Source organism: Corapipo altera, unplaced genomic scaffold (genome assembly GCF_003945725.1).
Source record: "Corapipo altera isolate COAL_440 unplaced genomic scaffold, ASM394572v1 52b, whole genome shotgun sequence".
NCBI classification, from domain to species: Eukaryota; Metazoa; Chordata; class Aves; order Passeriformes; family Pipridae; genus Corapipo; species Corapipo altera.
In genome coordinates, this window is record NW_020884922.1 from 5,762,256 (window position 1) to 5,776,491 (window position 14,236).

At 45.4% G+C, this 14,236-nt stretch overlaps 1 protein-coding gene across 4 annotated transcripts; it reads right to left on the reverse strand.

Annotated features, from left to right (window-relative positions):
* Window positions 1-564: 564 nt before the first annotated feature.
* Window positions 565-6,938, reverse strand: TMEM74 (transmembrane protein 74). 4 transcript variants are annotated; one of them, XM_027657121.1, is made up of 2 exons: window positions 6,913-6,938; window positions 565-5,845 (listed from the first exon to the last, which is right to left on the reverse strand). In XM_027657121.1, exon 2 carries the CDS (start codon window positions 5,685-5,687, stop codon window positions 4,746-4,748), a length of 942 nt encoding a protein of 313 aa, XP_027512922.1. In that variant the 5' UTR covers window positions 5,688-5,845; window positions 6,913-6,938; the 3' UTR covers window positions 565-4,745. The 4 variants fall into 4 exon arrangements, with proteins under 4 accessions (XP_027512922.1, XP_027512921.1, XP_027512919.1 ...); XM_027657120.1 differs by lacking the exon at window positions 6,913-6,938 and adding an exon at window positions 6,632-6,780; XM_027657118.1 differs by lacking the exon at window positions 6,913-6,938 and adding an exon at window positions 6,603-6,780.
* Between the last annotated feature and the right edge of the window lie 7,298 nt (window positions 6,939-14,236).

Here is a 14,236-nt window from a genome sequence, read left to right on the forward strand (position 1 = left end):
CCGCACCATCACCTTCCCATCGCTGCCCACTCTGGCACAGGTCTTCTTGAGGCGGGAGGTGAAGCCGGCCCACAGACCTCCTGGGAACACAGGTTCTGCCTCTCCCTGCATCCTCCATCACCTCCAGTGCTTTCTGGGGACCCCATGCCCACCCATCATCACCATGGCTGGTGCTGGGCCTGGCACCATCTGCCCTCCTGCCCTGGCCACAGCCAAGCTGGGCCGAGGTGAGGACGTGGTACTGAAGTGGTCACGCTTGTGATGATGGTGAACAGCGGCTCAACACCCACCTGCTGCCACAGCACCTCCCCAGCTGCCTGCTCACACAGCAGCCCTGGCTGCTCCCACCCTCCTTTTCTCTTTTTTGTTCTGGTTGTATGGAGTTGGGTGGGACACATGCACAGCCAGGACACGATGGAGGTGTGAGCTGGGAACAGGTCGATCCAGGGCGGCCCTGCTGCCTACATGGGCTCCCAGCTGCGGACTAGGGGTGTGCCTGCGACACAGAGGGCAAGAGCCAAACACTGGAACCAGCGAGGAGCAAAGAGGCCCAGGACAACAGTGTTCAGCTTCACAGACTTTTATTTTTCACTCTGCACAGAACACGTCTGTGATTGTAATAAGGCATCAAATGCACTATTGAACAGCTCATGATGGACTGCGACATTTCGCCCTGTTGTGGATCAAAAAGGAGCTTTACAAGATTAAACCAGTTGCTTTCCTAGTCAGTAAACTTTATATTCATCGCAGACAGATTTTTAAAAGGATTACAAAGACTAAAAAACTGTAAACACATAAAAAACCAGCAGCAACCCAGCATAGCTTCCTAGGAGAGAGTCTTGGAAATTTCTGCCACAGGGCTGGGTTCAAGCTGGCAAGGAGCAGGTGAGGTTGGCTGTGCCCAGGAGCCATGCAGGGAACCCGTGGCTTGGGGGCTGGGAACCACATGGCAACAGGCCTCCATTCCAATGAATATCCATCCCCAGCAGATGCCATGCAGCTCCCAAATGGCCAGCCTCAGCCACATGTGCCTGATCAAGAAAAGGGAACTGAGAACACAGGTTACCGGGGAGCTGTTTGAGCAGCAGGGAGCCAGATGCTGGCTGCCTCCCTCCCTGCAGCACAGGCACCTCCGGGGCCCCTCTGGTGGGAAGGCAGAGGCCAGGGCAGAGCCCAGCCTGCAGACATGTCATGAGGTAGAAAACTGGAAAGTGTCACATCTGGCAGTTAGGGTTGGTCAGAAATGAACTGACTAAGGGTATAAATCCTGATGCATTTCTGGGGTATTCAGAAATCTGTACTTGGAATCCTGATAGTTTAGAGGGCACCTTAAACCCAGTTGGTATATGCCAAAATTTAGATCCCCAAAAATGAAAGCTCTCCAATGATCCCTGTGACAGCTTTAGCTCAGGTAATGAAAAAGCACCAACAATTCTTCCCAAACCTGTACCCTTAAAGCACTTAAATTTTGAGCAGGGGAAATCAAGTTGTTAGGGTGCATGAGAGGGCAATCAGTGTCCCTTGGCCTCAGCCTTTGGTATGGCCTCGTGTGAGGTGAAGGCTTGTCCACTGGCCAGTGGGCTTATACATTCATTTTCCACCATCGGCCATCAGACAGCAAGTGCTTTGGTTTCTGTCGCACCACACAGCACGAGAACCTGAGAGTCCAGAGGTTTTATATCGTACCATCAACTCGCACCATGCTGTAATTTGTAAAGGTGATCAGAGGAATGTCCTGAGAGTTTTTATCTGCTAAATTCCTGCACTCTGAAGGCCTTCCTTCACTTCTTTCTTAGTACACAGTAACACCAAAGTGAAGAAACTCTGTTAGTCCTGTTGTTTGAATTTTCTTACTCCTCACACTCCTGCAGAGTATATTTAGATTATTAGGTTGACTAAGGTTTCCTTAAAATGCTCAGAGAAAATTTCAGGGTTCATTAAAGTATTGCAGGCTCATGATCTGTGACAGGCATTTTACAAAGTGTCAGAAAACTTCTCTCTTGATAATAACATACTGACAGTCGGGGGAGAGTTCGTTTTTCTAGTGCTAATAATCACTATTAAGGTATGCCATGGTTCCTACAAGAAATCTGTGATCCGTACAGCTTTAGCTGTCATCTTTCTGCAGTAATGGAATGTACTCCAATTTCATGCATATGTATCATTAAAAAATAAAAATAATAGCTCTCAAAACCACCACCCTCAGTTTTAGAGCTTCTGTCGTGTAGGTGAGAACAGTGATTCCCACTAGGGTCCCAACCAGGTGAAAGGGTTTTCATCCCCCATGACATCCATCCGCTGCCGCACACTGTCTTGCTCACTCCAGCTCAGCACCATTTGCCCTCTTGCTTGACAAGGCTTTCCCTGGGTCTGTGGAAGCCATAGCCAACCCCTTCCCATCCTCAGGCGAGGATGAGAAGCACTGCTGTCCCCAACACCCCACCTCGAGACATGCGTCAAGCCCTGCAGGCAGCATCCACATACTCACCAGCAGGCAAAGGCCAGCTAAGGAGGATCCCTCCTCCTCTGTGTCCTGCTTCCTAGGCTATTTCCTTCCTCACTCTCACTGATCACAACAGGCTGAAGGCTTCCTCTTACATCTGAAAGATATTTCAGGTATTTACTCTAGAGATGCAATCCTGAATCCCTGATGACATGTCCAGAGGGATGTAAGCTCTCCAAAGACAACTGTGGACATACTGGTCACTGTTGAGTTACTGCCTGTGAACACGCCGTGTATCATGACATAAACTGGGAAAATCATCTACTAGGCAGCAGCACCTCCTAATAAGGCAGCTCATTTAATTACCCAGTGACACTGAACAAAAGCACCGTTTAGAGCAGATAATATCTGAAGCAGCATCTCCTTTGCAGGGCCAGTGCTAAAGCCTGGGTACCACACTCTGCTATTTACAGCGACCAAAGGCATGAATCTGGAGCAGTGCAGATCCTTGAGTCCTCAGACAAAGGCCAGCGAACACAAGGGACTGAACTGGCTGAGTGCCAGACCTGGGTGCTGAACTCATCTCCTGACAGAAACAGCCAGAAAACAGGGAATGAGCAACCAGGTGGCAAAACAGCATTCAGTCTCTCTGAGTGAAGAACCCACGTTTCCACCATCCACTTCTTATTCTGAACTTTGTGCTGCCACATATTCCTGGGTAAAGTGAGCACAAAGGAAATCTTCTCACCCTTTCCCAAGAGAACTCTTCTCTTGTATGTCACAGTGGGGAAAAAAGCATAATTGAAAAAATATTTAATACTCCTGATATTTGAAACCTAACTCATGACTGAAAAGGCTGTGACAGTGAATCACATGCTTCTATTAAGACTCTGCAGAGACTGCACAGACAGAGCTCTTCACTCTGGTTTTGTCAGGGACACATACATATATAATGACAGACATGTTAGGAGGACATATATATATTAACCACCGTTCAGTAAGAAGTGACAGTGGTGCATAGGCCAATTTTTGTTGGTTTTCTCAACACTGCAAGAACACACCTTCAATGTTCCACAGAATCTGCTGATGAAATAGCATCAGTGGTACGGGTTTTTTGCTATGGTGCCACAGAACTGTGATTAAAGTAACATGTACCCTTGATCATCTATGTTAAGTGAGTCTCATGTCAGCCAGCAAACTGCCTGATACTTAACCTTTGTACTTCCTGGTGATTTATTTCTTACAAATAAATTGGGTTTTATTGAACGAGCCTCAGATAGCTCCTTCCTGACCTTTCCTTGCTGGTTATGAGAAAGCTGACAGCCTAGTGACATAAAACTGAAGTTTCAGAAAGGACTAATAAGATGCAGACAGCCCCAGTATAAGCAAAGCCCTGCAGCTGAGCTTGAATTTCTTCTGGCATCTGTATTGAAGGAGAATCAATCTCAGCATACCCATGCTTTTTTACTCTTTGGGTCTTTTGAGACTCCAGACAAGAGCTCTGTTAATTCAAGTTATGGCAGTTTTCATACAAAGACATCTGTCCACCAGGAAATAAACTTCTTTTATATGGGTCACTATAGCTATCAGAAGTTAATGACTATCAATCATTGCTAATCTGAAATGAAATGGAGCCACTGACCTCAAGCTGAAAGACCCTTTTGTCTCCTACCAATACCATGAGCCATATGGTTTCCTGCCCTTTGCCTCTTATTTTATATTTTAAATAATCATCACTAATTGTACAATTGTTTGAAAAGATGGCAGGGTTGTGGCAAGTCATGACCAAGTGGTGTTCTTTCTTCCCTCAATAGAAAAGGGATCAGTTGAAAATCAAAGAATAAAAAAGAATCTCTTTAATGAAATATTAGCTCTGCTATTTGATTATTGGTCCTGCTTCTTAACATTCTATCAAGTAGACTGTTAATAATCCTGCAGGCGCAATAATTAACAGTTTCTAAAGTGTCAAGGTCATTTGTGTTCTATATGGAGAAATAAGAAAATTATATAGGCAAGACACCAGTGGAATGTTTTATATTAGGATAAACGAGTATCTGAGGAACCTAGTTATCACAATTTTTTTTATTCAGTGGTTTTCATTATTTTGTATCATTTGCATTTCCTCTGACATATTTCCTCTTTACAAGTGCTCATATATTGCAAACATCTGATTATAGAGCTTAAGATAAAACTATTCTTGTCAGACAAACAAACTGCATCACCAGCTATCTTTAGCTGCATCTGCTTTCTTTAATGAAACTTATTTTCCTGTAGAAATGCTGCCTTAAAAATCATGACTACACTAATTATCTATGGCAAGCACATCTTCCTCAACTAATGACAGCTCGAGCATATTATCGTTTGCTCCAGACTTCATTCTGAAATTGAAAGATCCATACAGCTTTGCAGACTCCTTGGAGGATGCAAACCTGCTCCTCCGGTACAGCTCCCCTTTCCACATGGACATCATCAACAGGCTGGAGAGCACCACGCCCCCCAGGGTTAAGAGACACAGCCCAGCGATAACACAGCGGTCCAAATGAGCACCAATCCTGGCGCTCTCGTTCTCCAGCCTCTCCATCTCCCGGGCAGCCACAGTGTTGGGATCCACAGTCACATCTCTGGGTACCACGTAGGAAATTATCACCAGCAAAATGCCACTAACCAGGAACAAAATGGCACTAATGAACCCATAGTCAACGGATTTCCCGGCCGCCGCCTCCGAGGCAGCATCTTCCTCCTCGGAGACCAGGGAAGGAGAATCATGCACCCATTCAGGTGGCAGCTCCCTGCAGGAATGCTGCTGCAGAAGGGCATCCTGGCAATGTCCACCTGTAGGAGTGGGGGGACTTCTTGAATGCTCCAGATTTACATTTTCATCCACGTAGGTGAATGATGTCTCGAGTTCCTGGGCACAGCAGCAGGCTTTCTTCTTCCCTCTGTCCTCCTCCCTGGGCAAGTGCTCGGGTGGGTGGCAGGGCTGGGAGCTGCTGGAGGGTGCAAGGTGCTCCTGGGGTGAGGTGTCCAGGGATGAGGACTGAGGTGCCAGGGGGGGCTCAGCCACAGGGTCCATCTGCAAGGGCTTGTAATGCCTTTCACAGTGGAGGGCTGCTCTGGGGTCCACCTCATCCCCCTCATGCTGCTGCTGCTTGTAGAGGGGGGAGGGCAGGCTCCAGCTGGTAGTGGTGCCCAGGGGCACCTGTCTGCTCTCCTTGGCCAGGTAGAGAAGCTCCATGCAAGCCATCAACCTCGTCCCGGTGAGCCTCGACTCCTGGGCTACTTCATCCTCCAGCAAGTGCTGCCCCTGATCTGTAGAAGTGGCTTCCCGGTACTGGAGCTGCTGTATCCCAGAAATCTTCTACTCTTTCACCAACGTTTTGTTAGGGACAAGGCTTGTGTCAGCTGTTAAATGATTAAACAAATCCTCTGTGACATTCATTTTTTTTTGGTCTGCAAATGAAATAACTGAGGGGAAAAAACCCAACAACAAAACCAAACCCGACAACCTCACGATGATACATTAATAAACCAAGGAGCAGATAACGCAAATGTAATACATCAGCCTTCCTCTCAACTGATAAAGGGGAGATGACAAACAATGGTTGTTTTAACCACGCATTTAAAATTGCAATCCTCTTGCTGATCCAAAATCTATTAGGGAGTCTAATCAACCTTTGACACCATTATCCCATTAAGGCAATAAGTCATCTACAAAGCACAGGATAACCAGAAAAACTGTGTAAAATGTCAGAGAAAAGAGACGTCTGTTGTTTTAGAAGCAAGTAACTTCCCCACCCCCTTTCCAAAAAAAGAATTTTACAGTCAGATTCACAGACTAATTAGAGAGAAACATGCAAATCCCATGTAGCTCAATAATCCAGGATCTGTATTCTCCAGTAGAAATCTGATAATCCTATGGGAAAAGCAGTGCTTTCCTATAGCAGATCTCCCATTCGATTAAGAGCTTTTGGAATGAAATTATGCCTCAAGGACTGATGACTCAAAGACGGATATTACTTCTCATCTGCAATTAATTCGTTATTACCCCCTTCGCCTGCGCCCCATCCTCCCCGAGGCCGCCCGGTGTCACGGGGCGCAGTCTCCAGCCCGACGGATGTGTTGCATGCCTAGGAAACACATGTGCGCCTACAGCACATACGTGATCGCTCACAGCCGCTGCTCACTCACGCTCTTCTCGGGACCTCAGCGAGAACCGGCCACGCTGGGGAAAGCGATGCCCGCCGGCGCGGGGAGCAGCGGGATCCACCCGCCACCGAGTGACCCGAGCGGTACCGAGGGTACACAGCACACACGCACAGGCACACACGCACTGCCCGGCAGGCAGGAGCACGCCGCCTTCTCCTCCTCCTTCTCCCCGTGCTCCTCCTCCTCCTCCTCCCAGCGGGGCTCTCACCTGCCCGGCACACACACACACACACACAGACACACAGACACACACAGACACCTACCTCCCACCCGCCTCCGCCACCGCCGGCGCCCACCCCCGCTATGCCCAGCGCCGCGGGGTCCCCCGGGCGGTGGCGCCCGGCCCGGCCCGGCCCGGCCCAGCCCAGCCGGGCAGCGGCGGGGCGGGCGGGCTCTCTGCGGCACGCCGGGAGCTGTAGTCCTTGGGCGGCGGCGGCCGCGCCGCTGCGGCAGCGCTCGGAGCGGCGCACGGAGCAGCGCACGGAGCCGTGCCCGCCCCGCGGCCCCCGGGGCGCTCAGCATGTCCCTGCAGGGACACGCTGCCGGCGTTCCAGTCACCACACTGTCCCCTCCGAGCGCCCGGTTCCTGGCACGTGCCTGGAGACGAGCTTCAGTGCAGCGAGCCCTGTGCGTGTGGCTAGCTCGGTCATCAGCCAGACTTGTTTTCCATGGTCACGGGAGCTCGCGACTTACTCCAGGGAAAGATAAAAATCACATTCTCAAATGATAAGTGATAAAATCGGATTCTCAAATGGTCGCAGCACTCCCGGACCTGAGACTTCAAGAGACGTACTTGCTGCTGCAAGACTTACTGGAAGATCGCAGAAGCTCACTCCATGTTGGCAGACTCCACACACTTCCCCTGGCCGGCACAAATGACTATTAAAAAAAAAAAAAAAAGAGAGACTTTTGCCAAGAAATACATAATAAAATGAATGAGCAGTTGGTACAAACCTTCACTGACCTTTCTTGGTAGTTCTTTATCTGACGTGATAAACTAGAATATGAAAATAAAATGTGGAGGAGCAGGAACTGGAGGTTTATCAGAGCTGGATACTATGCTGTTGGAGAAAGACCAGTCTCTGGGGGAACAAAGAGCATTGGCGGAGGGACCTTTCTAAGGAGCTGAAATGAGGATGCACATGAGAAGTAGAAGTGAGCAGCACTGGCCTGCATGGCAGCTGAATAGGAAAGCAGGGGCACAAGAAAAGTGAGCTGGGAAGGAACCAGAAGAGAGAAGGACAGACTATCTGAAGGACTTGTCCTGACATTAGACGACAGGGTGATTCTGTATAAGGACTCTTAGCCAGTTCTGAAAGAATGCATTAAGTAATTAACTCAAAGTTTTGAAGACATATCCTGCTGAGACTCAAAAGACCCAGCACAGAAGATTCAAATCTTTATGGCAAAAGCTCCCCTGAATGTCAAAATTGCTTGGCAGGACATGGCAATAACAGGGGACCTGCAGTGCCCATCTCACAGATTGCTCGATGCTGTGGGCTGCTTTGGACAGCATTTCAAAGCAGCTCCAGGCAGTGTTTCCATTAGCAGAGTGCAGTTTCAATGCACTGAATAGTGTATTATTCACTCTTTGAAGAAATATTGTAAGGAGAAAATTATGGAGTTGCAAAAAAGGCACAGGCTGTCCTTGGAGCTTTTTGTAATAATGCCCTCTTTGAGATAAATATAAAGGAGAAAATAAAACCTAATCAAAGAAACAAAGAAGCCTATCTGTAAATTGTTCAAATACTTTAAACTAAAAGCAAAGGCAGAAATAAACTCTCTTTAAGGCTATTGTACATTTCCATTTGAGAAGTAGCAGGATATGAACATACAGATGTTGGTGACTGATACCTCAAGCTGCACCTGCCACATCTAATAGACAACTATTAACTAAGTGACTGACGGGACAAAATATGGTGCTCAGCCCCAGCAATGCAGCCTGGAATGGCACAGGCACCTCTCCTGGGCTCCAGCACAACCTGTCAAGGCCTTGGGTGGGCACTTTTTTTCTGGTAGCTGATACAAAGACAGGAAACTCTCCGCACACAACAAATGTTGTTCTTTCAAAACCCAGGAGATACAGCATGTATTCTGGACTGCTTACTAGGGCCTTAGTTAATTGTTATTTAACCACACAAATGTCTTGCTGCTCTGCCACCCACTCCTGCCTGTTGTGTGCCAGCATTTGTTGGGCAAGTATATTAATTTGTTGCTAATAATTGCACTCCCACAAACTATGGAGCAAACAGAGGGAACCACATCTCTACTAAGCCAAGTGTTGTCTGTTCTTATGTTGTATGTTCCCATGTGATGCTGCCCCTCCTTTGCCTAGTACAGTGGACACACTCTTATAGCAAAATCATTGTCTAGCCACAATCCATAATACTGACATTTCTTTTTCGTACTTTGGATGCAACGAGTTAACAGGATTTTCTTTTAAAGAATGTGATTGTTGCCAATGCTCGGAGATGTGGAGGTGGTGAAATGAATGCATAGCAACACATACTCTGCGAACACAAGTACAGCTGGTGAAAAGATTAATCAAGTAAGGGCAGAGAGTAAGAACATTTGTCACAGAAAAAAATGGCTACGTAGAGCTAAAAATCAGAGTGATGGACACACAATGGGACAGGAATAAAAGACTGGAGTAGACTGTCAGGGTTGATGAGTCTTATTCTCTCTGCTGCAGCCTACCACATCATAAAGCCTTTTCAGAACCTGAGCAGGGCTATGATATCAACACAGTGACAGTATGGGATGTGACAGTATACTGATAAAGGTGTCTCAGTTGAGATACATGCAGTTAAATTTAAACCATGCTCTGGACCTACTTGGAAGCTCTCTTCCAGTTGACCCACCTATAAATGAATATGCGAACGAGATGTGTATGGCTTTTCTGTTCTCAATAACCTATGCTCAGTATAAGACTGGAAGGAGGCTTGTGAGGACCTAAAAGCTGTTTCACCCTTTCTATTTGAAGCCTTGCTCAGGGTCTGACCAGACCTGAAGGCATCAGAAACTGGAACAAGACCATTCCATCATGGTCTGATGAAGGATAAGTTTAGAAATATTCTGCTTGCCGTTACCAGTTCAGTGCTGCATGGGATCCTCAGTAGAGCGTTCCCCAAACATTTTTATTCTTTTTATTCCTCTCAGCTTCATAACATGTACACAGTCCTTCAGTGATCTTTTTTTCACAGAATCTTCAATTCCTTGCCTCGCACAGTCACAGGACCTTGAGTTTCCAGTGGTCCTTTCCAATGCATGTATTGCAACTGCACAGTTTCTAAGATAAAGGTGCACTCCAACCAGTGTGACCCAGAGCATAATATATTCAGAGAATTCTAGAGAGAATATTGCATAAAATTCCCATTTCCACTTGAATAGATTATACTGCTGAGTAAAGGAAATTGTCTAGGAGGCAATAACATGGCTCTGCAGAAAAATTTAGAACCTACTAAAGAAATATATGGACCTGTGTACTGGTCTGTGAAAAATAACAAAGGTAATAGAAGGGAATGAAGAGGTAAAGCTAAGCTTATATATAAGTGCAAAATAAAAAACAATATAATTTTTTTTTGCTTAGAGAATATAAGTATTCTGAGGATAACGAGCAAATATTTGGACAACTCAATATGAAAAGAGGTATCTAGCATTTCTGTGTGTTTAAAACACATTACTGTCACAGATTTATGGATTTATAAAGCAAAAGTAGACAGGAAAGCAATTTAATTCTGCTTTGGTTGCTTCACTAATGCACATCCATTGTGCATTAATAAAAAACACAATAAGTAAATAATTTTACAGAGATAAAAGAAACTGTAGATGTGTGATATGATGTTCCAGAATTACCAAGTCTAGATTAAATCCTTGCTAAAGCCTTCTGCTTCCCATGTCTGAGTAAGTGAAATCATGGTTTGGATAACTGGAGCTCCTGAGGATGAACAAAAAAAGTCACACTTGGTCTTAAAATAAAGGATCATCTAGAGGAGCAAAGAATGGGAGAGTGGTGTTGACCACTTGAAAAACATGTTTTTTGTAGCCCAGTGTATGAGCTAACAGACATGAAGGACAGGTGAGATGTAATGGGCTGTCAGGCTGATGTCTGCTCCCCAGTGCAGCACCTGTGGAGCCTTCACTGGCCTCAAGAGCACCAACAGGGGAAGGGCCAAATCTGAATGTCCCAGAGCTGCTGTTTGCCACCTGCTATGCCCACACTAGTGACTTGATCTGATGACCTGACCAACCCCACTGCCCCAAGTTTTGCTCTTCATCCTGACCAGCCTCCCTGCTTTCCTCCTTCAGGAGGTCATACTCAGCCATTTTCCGTCCTGAATCCTTAAGCAACTGAGCACCCAACAGGCCTATCCTTGACTGTGCTTTAATTTTTCTAGTGTCCTACTGACTTTTTCACAGCCCTTTCTCGCAGTCTGGGCTCAGGTTGCACAGTGGGACATACCTGAGCTGGCCCTGCTGTGCCCAAAGCAGACTGACTGCTTAGTGCCAGGTACCTGGATACCACTTAAATGCCTAAACTTTGGACACCAGGGTGGAGGAGATGCCTTCTACCTCCCTGCATGCCTCCATGAGGCTGAGCACTGAGCTGTGTGCTGTGCTGTGGAGGAGTCTTGGCAGTGCCCAAACAAGTCCTCCTTGCTGTAGACCTGGTATTGCTGCATGTCCCCATAGGTGTCTGCCACTGATGGGAAAATTCCGTCACTGTGCTGTGAGAGCCTTTATTTCCCACCATGGTCATACCTGAGACATTAAGGACACATTTCTCCTGGGTCACCCCATAGATTGAAGGCTACAGCCCTGAACCTTCTGTGGCTGCTGAGTGCCAGATGTCACGCACATGCGTGACTCCTGTCGTTGGCTTTTCCAGGTGTATTCCTGGAGGGTTATTCTCTTCATCTTCCTGCGTGCTTGCATTGAAAGACAGATTCACCTCCAGTAACCACATGGTAGATCTGGAAGTTGCAGTGCACCTTTATTCAGCACAGACCTAAAAATACTAATTACGGAATGTAGTAATTTAAAGGAAAAGTGAGATAATAGACTACCTTGGAGGGAAGCCCAGCTGAAACTCAGAGGCTGCTTGGGGGAGAAATAAAGAAATCACCAAGGAGATTTTAAGCAAGGGATTTAAAGGACAGAGGATAGTGCAGGAGAAAAGGGGACTGCAGCATAACATGAGAAGGTAATAGCTTGACCCATAAACTAGTGATTTTTCTTTATACTGAATCTGGAAACAAAAATTACTCATAGCTGTTGCAGTACACATAAAACTGTGGGTGAAAGAAGAAAGTGAAGGCTGCAGTTTCTGACAAAGCAAGGACACACAGCCTTCAGTAATATATATATTATTGGTGACAGAATGAGGTTTTATAGAAATTATCAGGAATAGTACGCAGAGATTCTAAATTATCAGCATGTGTTGAAGAGTATCTTCAACTGCAACACAAAAGATGTGTTCACATTGAGAGATAATGCTGATGATTTATGGAATTTACCTGTGTTAAAAAGATTAAACATAAAAAAATAGTAGAACTGTCTTCTCTTGGTGGTGTTTTAATGTCCACACACTACAAAGTACATTAAAAAGCTGAAATCAGTATTCCCATTTTAAAGGCGAAGAAAATGAAACACGGGAAACTTGTGTAATTTGTCACAAGCCAGACAACACAGAACCAAAATGAAGGCATCAAAATTAAGATGAAAGAACTGGGCCTTGAGCCTTGTTCATCTTTCTACCCATTTTAGCTCACTGAATTGGGCAAGTAGTGACATAGGAGGGAACTAAATTCTTCATACCTAACTAGAGGAGAACCACTGTCATGAGGGAAGAGAGACATAGAGCTATTTTAAGGTCAAAAATCACAACATCAGAGTAAGATATGCGAGAAAAGTGCATCAGTGAGGTTTTGAAGCAGCGCTACGGTCCGTGCAGACTGCTAATGGTAGCATTTGTAGTTAAATTAGCAGCCACAACAACCCATATTCAAGAGGGTGCAAGGCAGAGCTCTCCTCTCCTTTCTCTTCCTCTTTTCCATAGTCCCTTAAGCTGAGTATCATGCTGAATTTGTGTGGAGCAAAGCCTTGCCCATGTATCTATTCCTGGCCCCATCCCAATCACTATAGCATTTCTGAAAATAATTTCAGCTTTAAAACAGACCAGGATTTCTCACTCTCCTTCCCCAACTCCTAATAATATTAAGGTTCCCTGTAGAATGGTTTCTGCAAGGAGTGGAAAAAAAACCCTAGTGAAATACAACAGCCTAAAACCTGGGGTAGGTGGAAAAGAAAACAAAACAGGAAAAATAAGACTAATCACAGTAATACAGGCCCTGACGGATCTGGCAGACTTTTCCAAAGGGCAACATTTCTTGTACAAAATTGAAAAACAGTTTGAACAAAGTGCTAGAAAATAAACTACAAGGAGCAGTCCTTCTATGGGGCCACATGAATGAGCTAGACCATCTATCTAGACATTTTCCTCTCTGACGTCCAGTGATTCGATCCTGTTTACTTTCCAAGGGGGTGTGATCAGAGTTAAACTAGGAGGAAAAATATTTCATCTTTTTAAACAGACAGACCTTTAATGTCCAGTCTGTCCCCTGAATTTTGAGAATCCAACTTGAGGTTTTTAAACAAGACCTCTATTGATATCAGTGGCAGGCATTGCAGACGAAACACCCACAGAGCAGTAAACATTTAATTCATCAAGTATGGTTAAAGTTGTTAACATTCTTTTTCTTGTCACATAGCCACTGTTCATATTCCTAAGGTCATTCTGTTTGCTGTCCTCCTTTGATAGCCTTGGAGGAAGGAGTAACATCTCTTCTTAAGGCTGAGTTTAACAGGTATCTGGAATCAATGGGGGAAAATTAAAACCTGACTTGATGGGTTTGCTTTTTTTGAGTTAAGAGGCATGGAAGGAAATATGATGTCATCCTCTGTATTAAACCAGTTCTTTGAAAGCTTTTAATTGCAATGTGTTTTGGAGCTATATATTCAAATAGGGACAGAACACTATGTTGGCTCCCTCACAAACAGTCTTAGAGTCACATGCTGCTACAGAAAATGTTTCAAACTTTTTTGTTCTTGACTCATCAGAGTCATTTTTATCTGATTACTATGTTGTGCGTGCAAAAGAACTGCAGTGATAGTAAAATCTGCGACGTGCAGGCAGGACTGTGGGTACTGTATGAAAAAAAAGCAGTCGCTTACTTGAGCAGTCGAAGAGCTCCTAATACATTATTTATGAGAAATCGATATTTTTTGTAATAAATACATACACATATCTATCTATCTATCCCTTCAAGAAAACAAAGATGTCTCTATCCCATTGTTGGTGAAAAGCAGGACCATAGAGACATTAGTTCACATTGACTACTTACCAACAGTTCCTCTGTCAGTGTCTGGGGAGCCAGCACAGACAGGATGGGTTTTGCAGGAAAGCTGGCTCTTGAAAAAGAGAAGATAATTTTTGACTTGTGGCAAAGACCTGGTTCCTGAGCAAACAGGTCTCCATCACACAACCCTGAATGCTGTTTCCATTCTGATGGGGTTTATTTCAGTGTG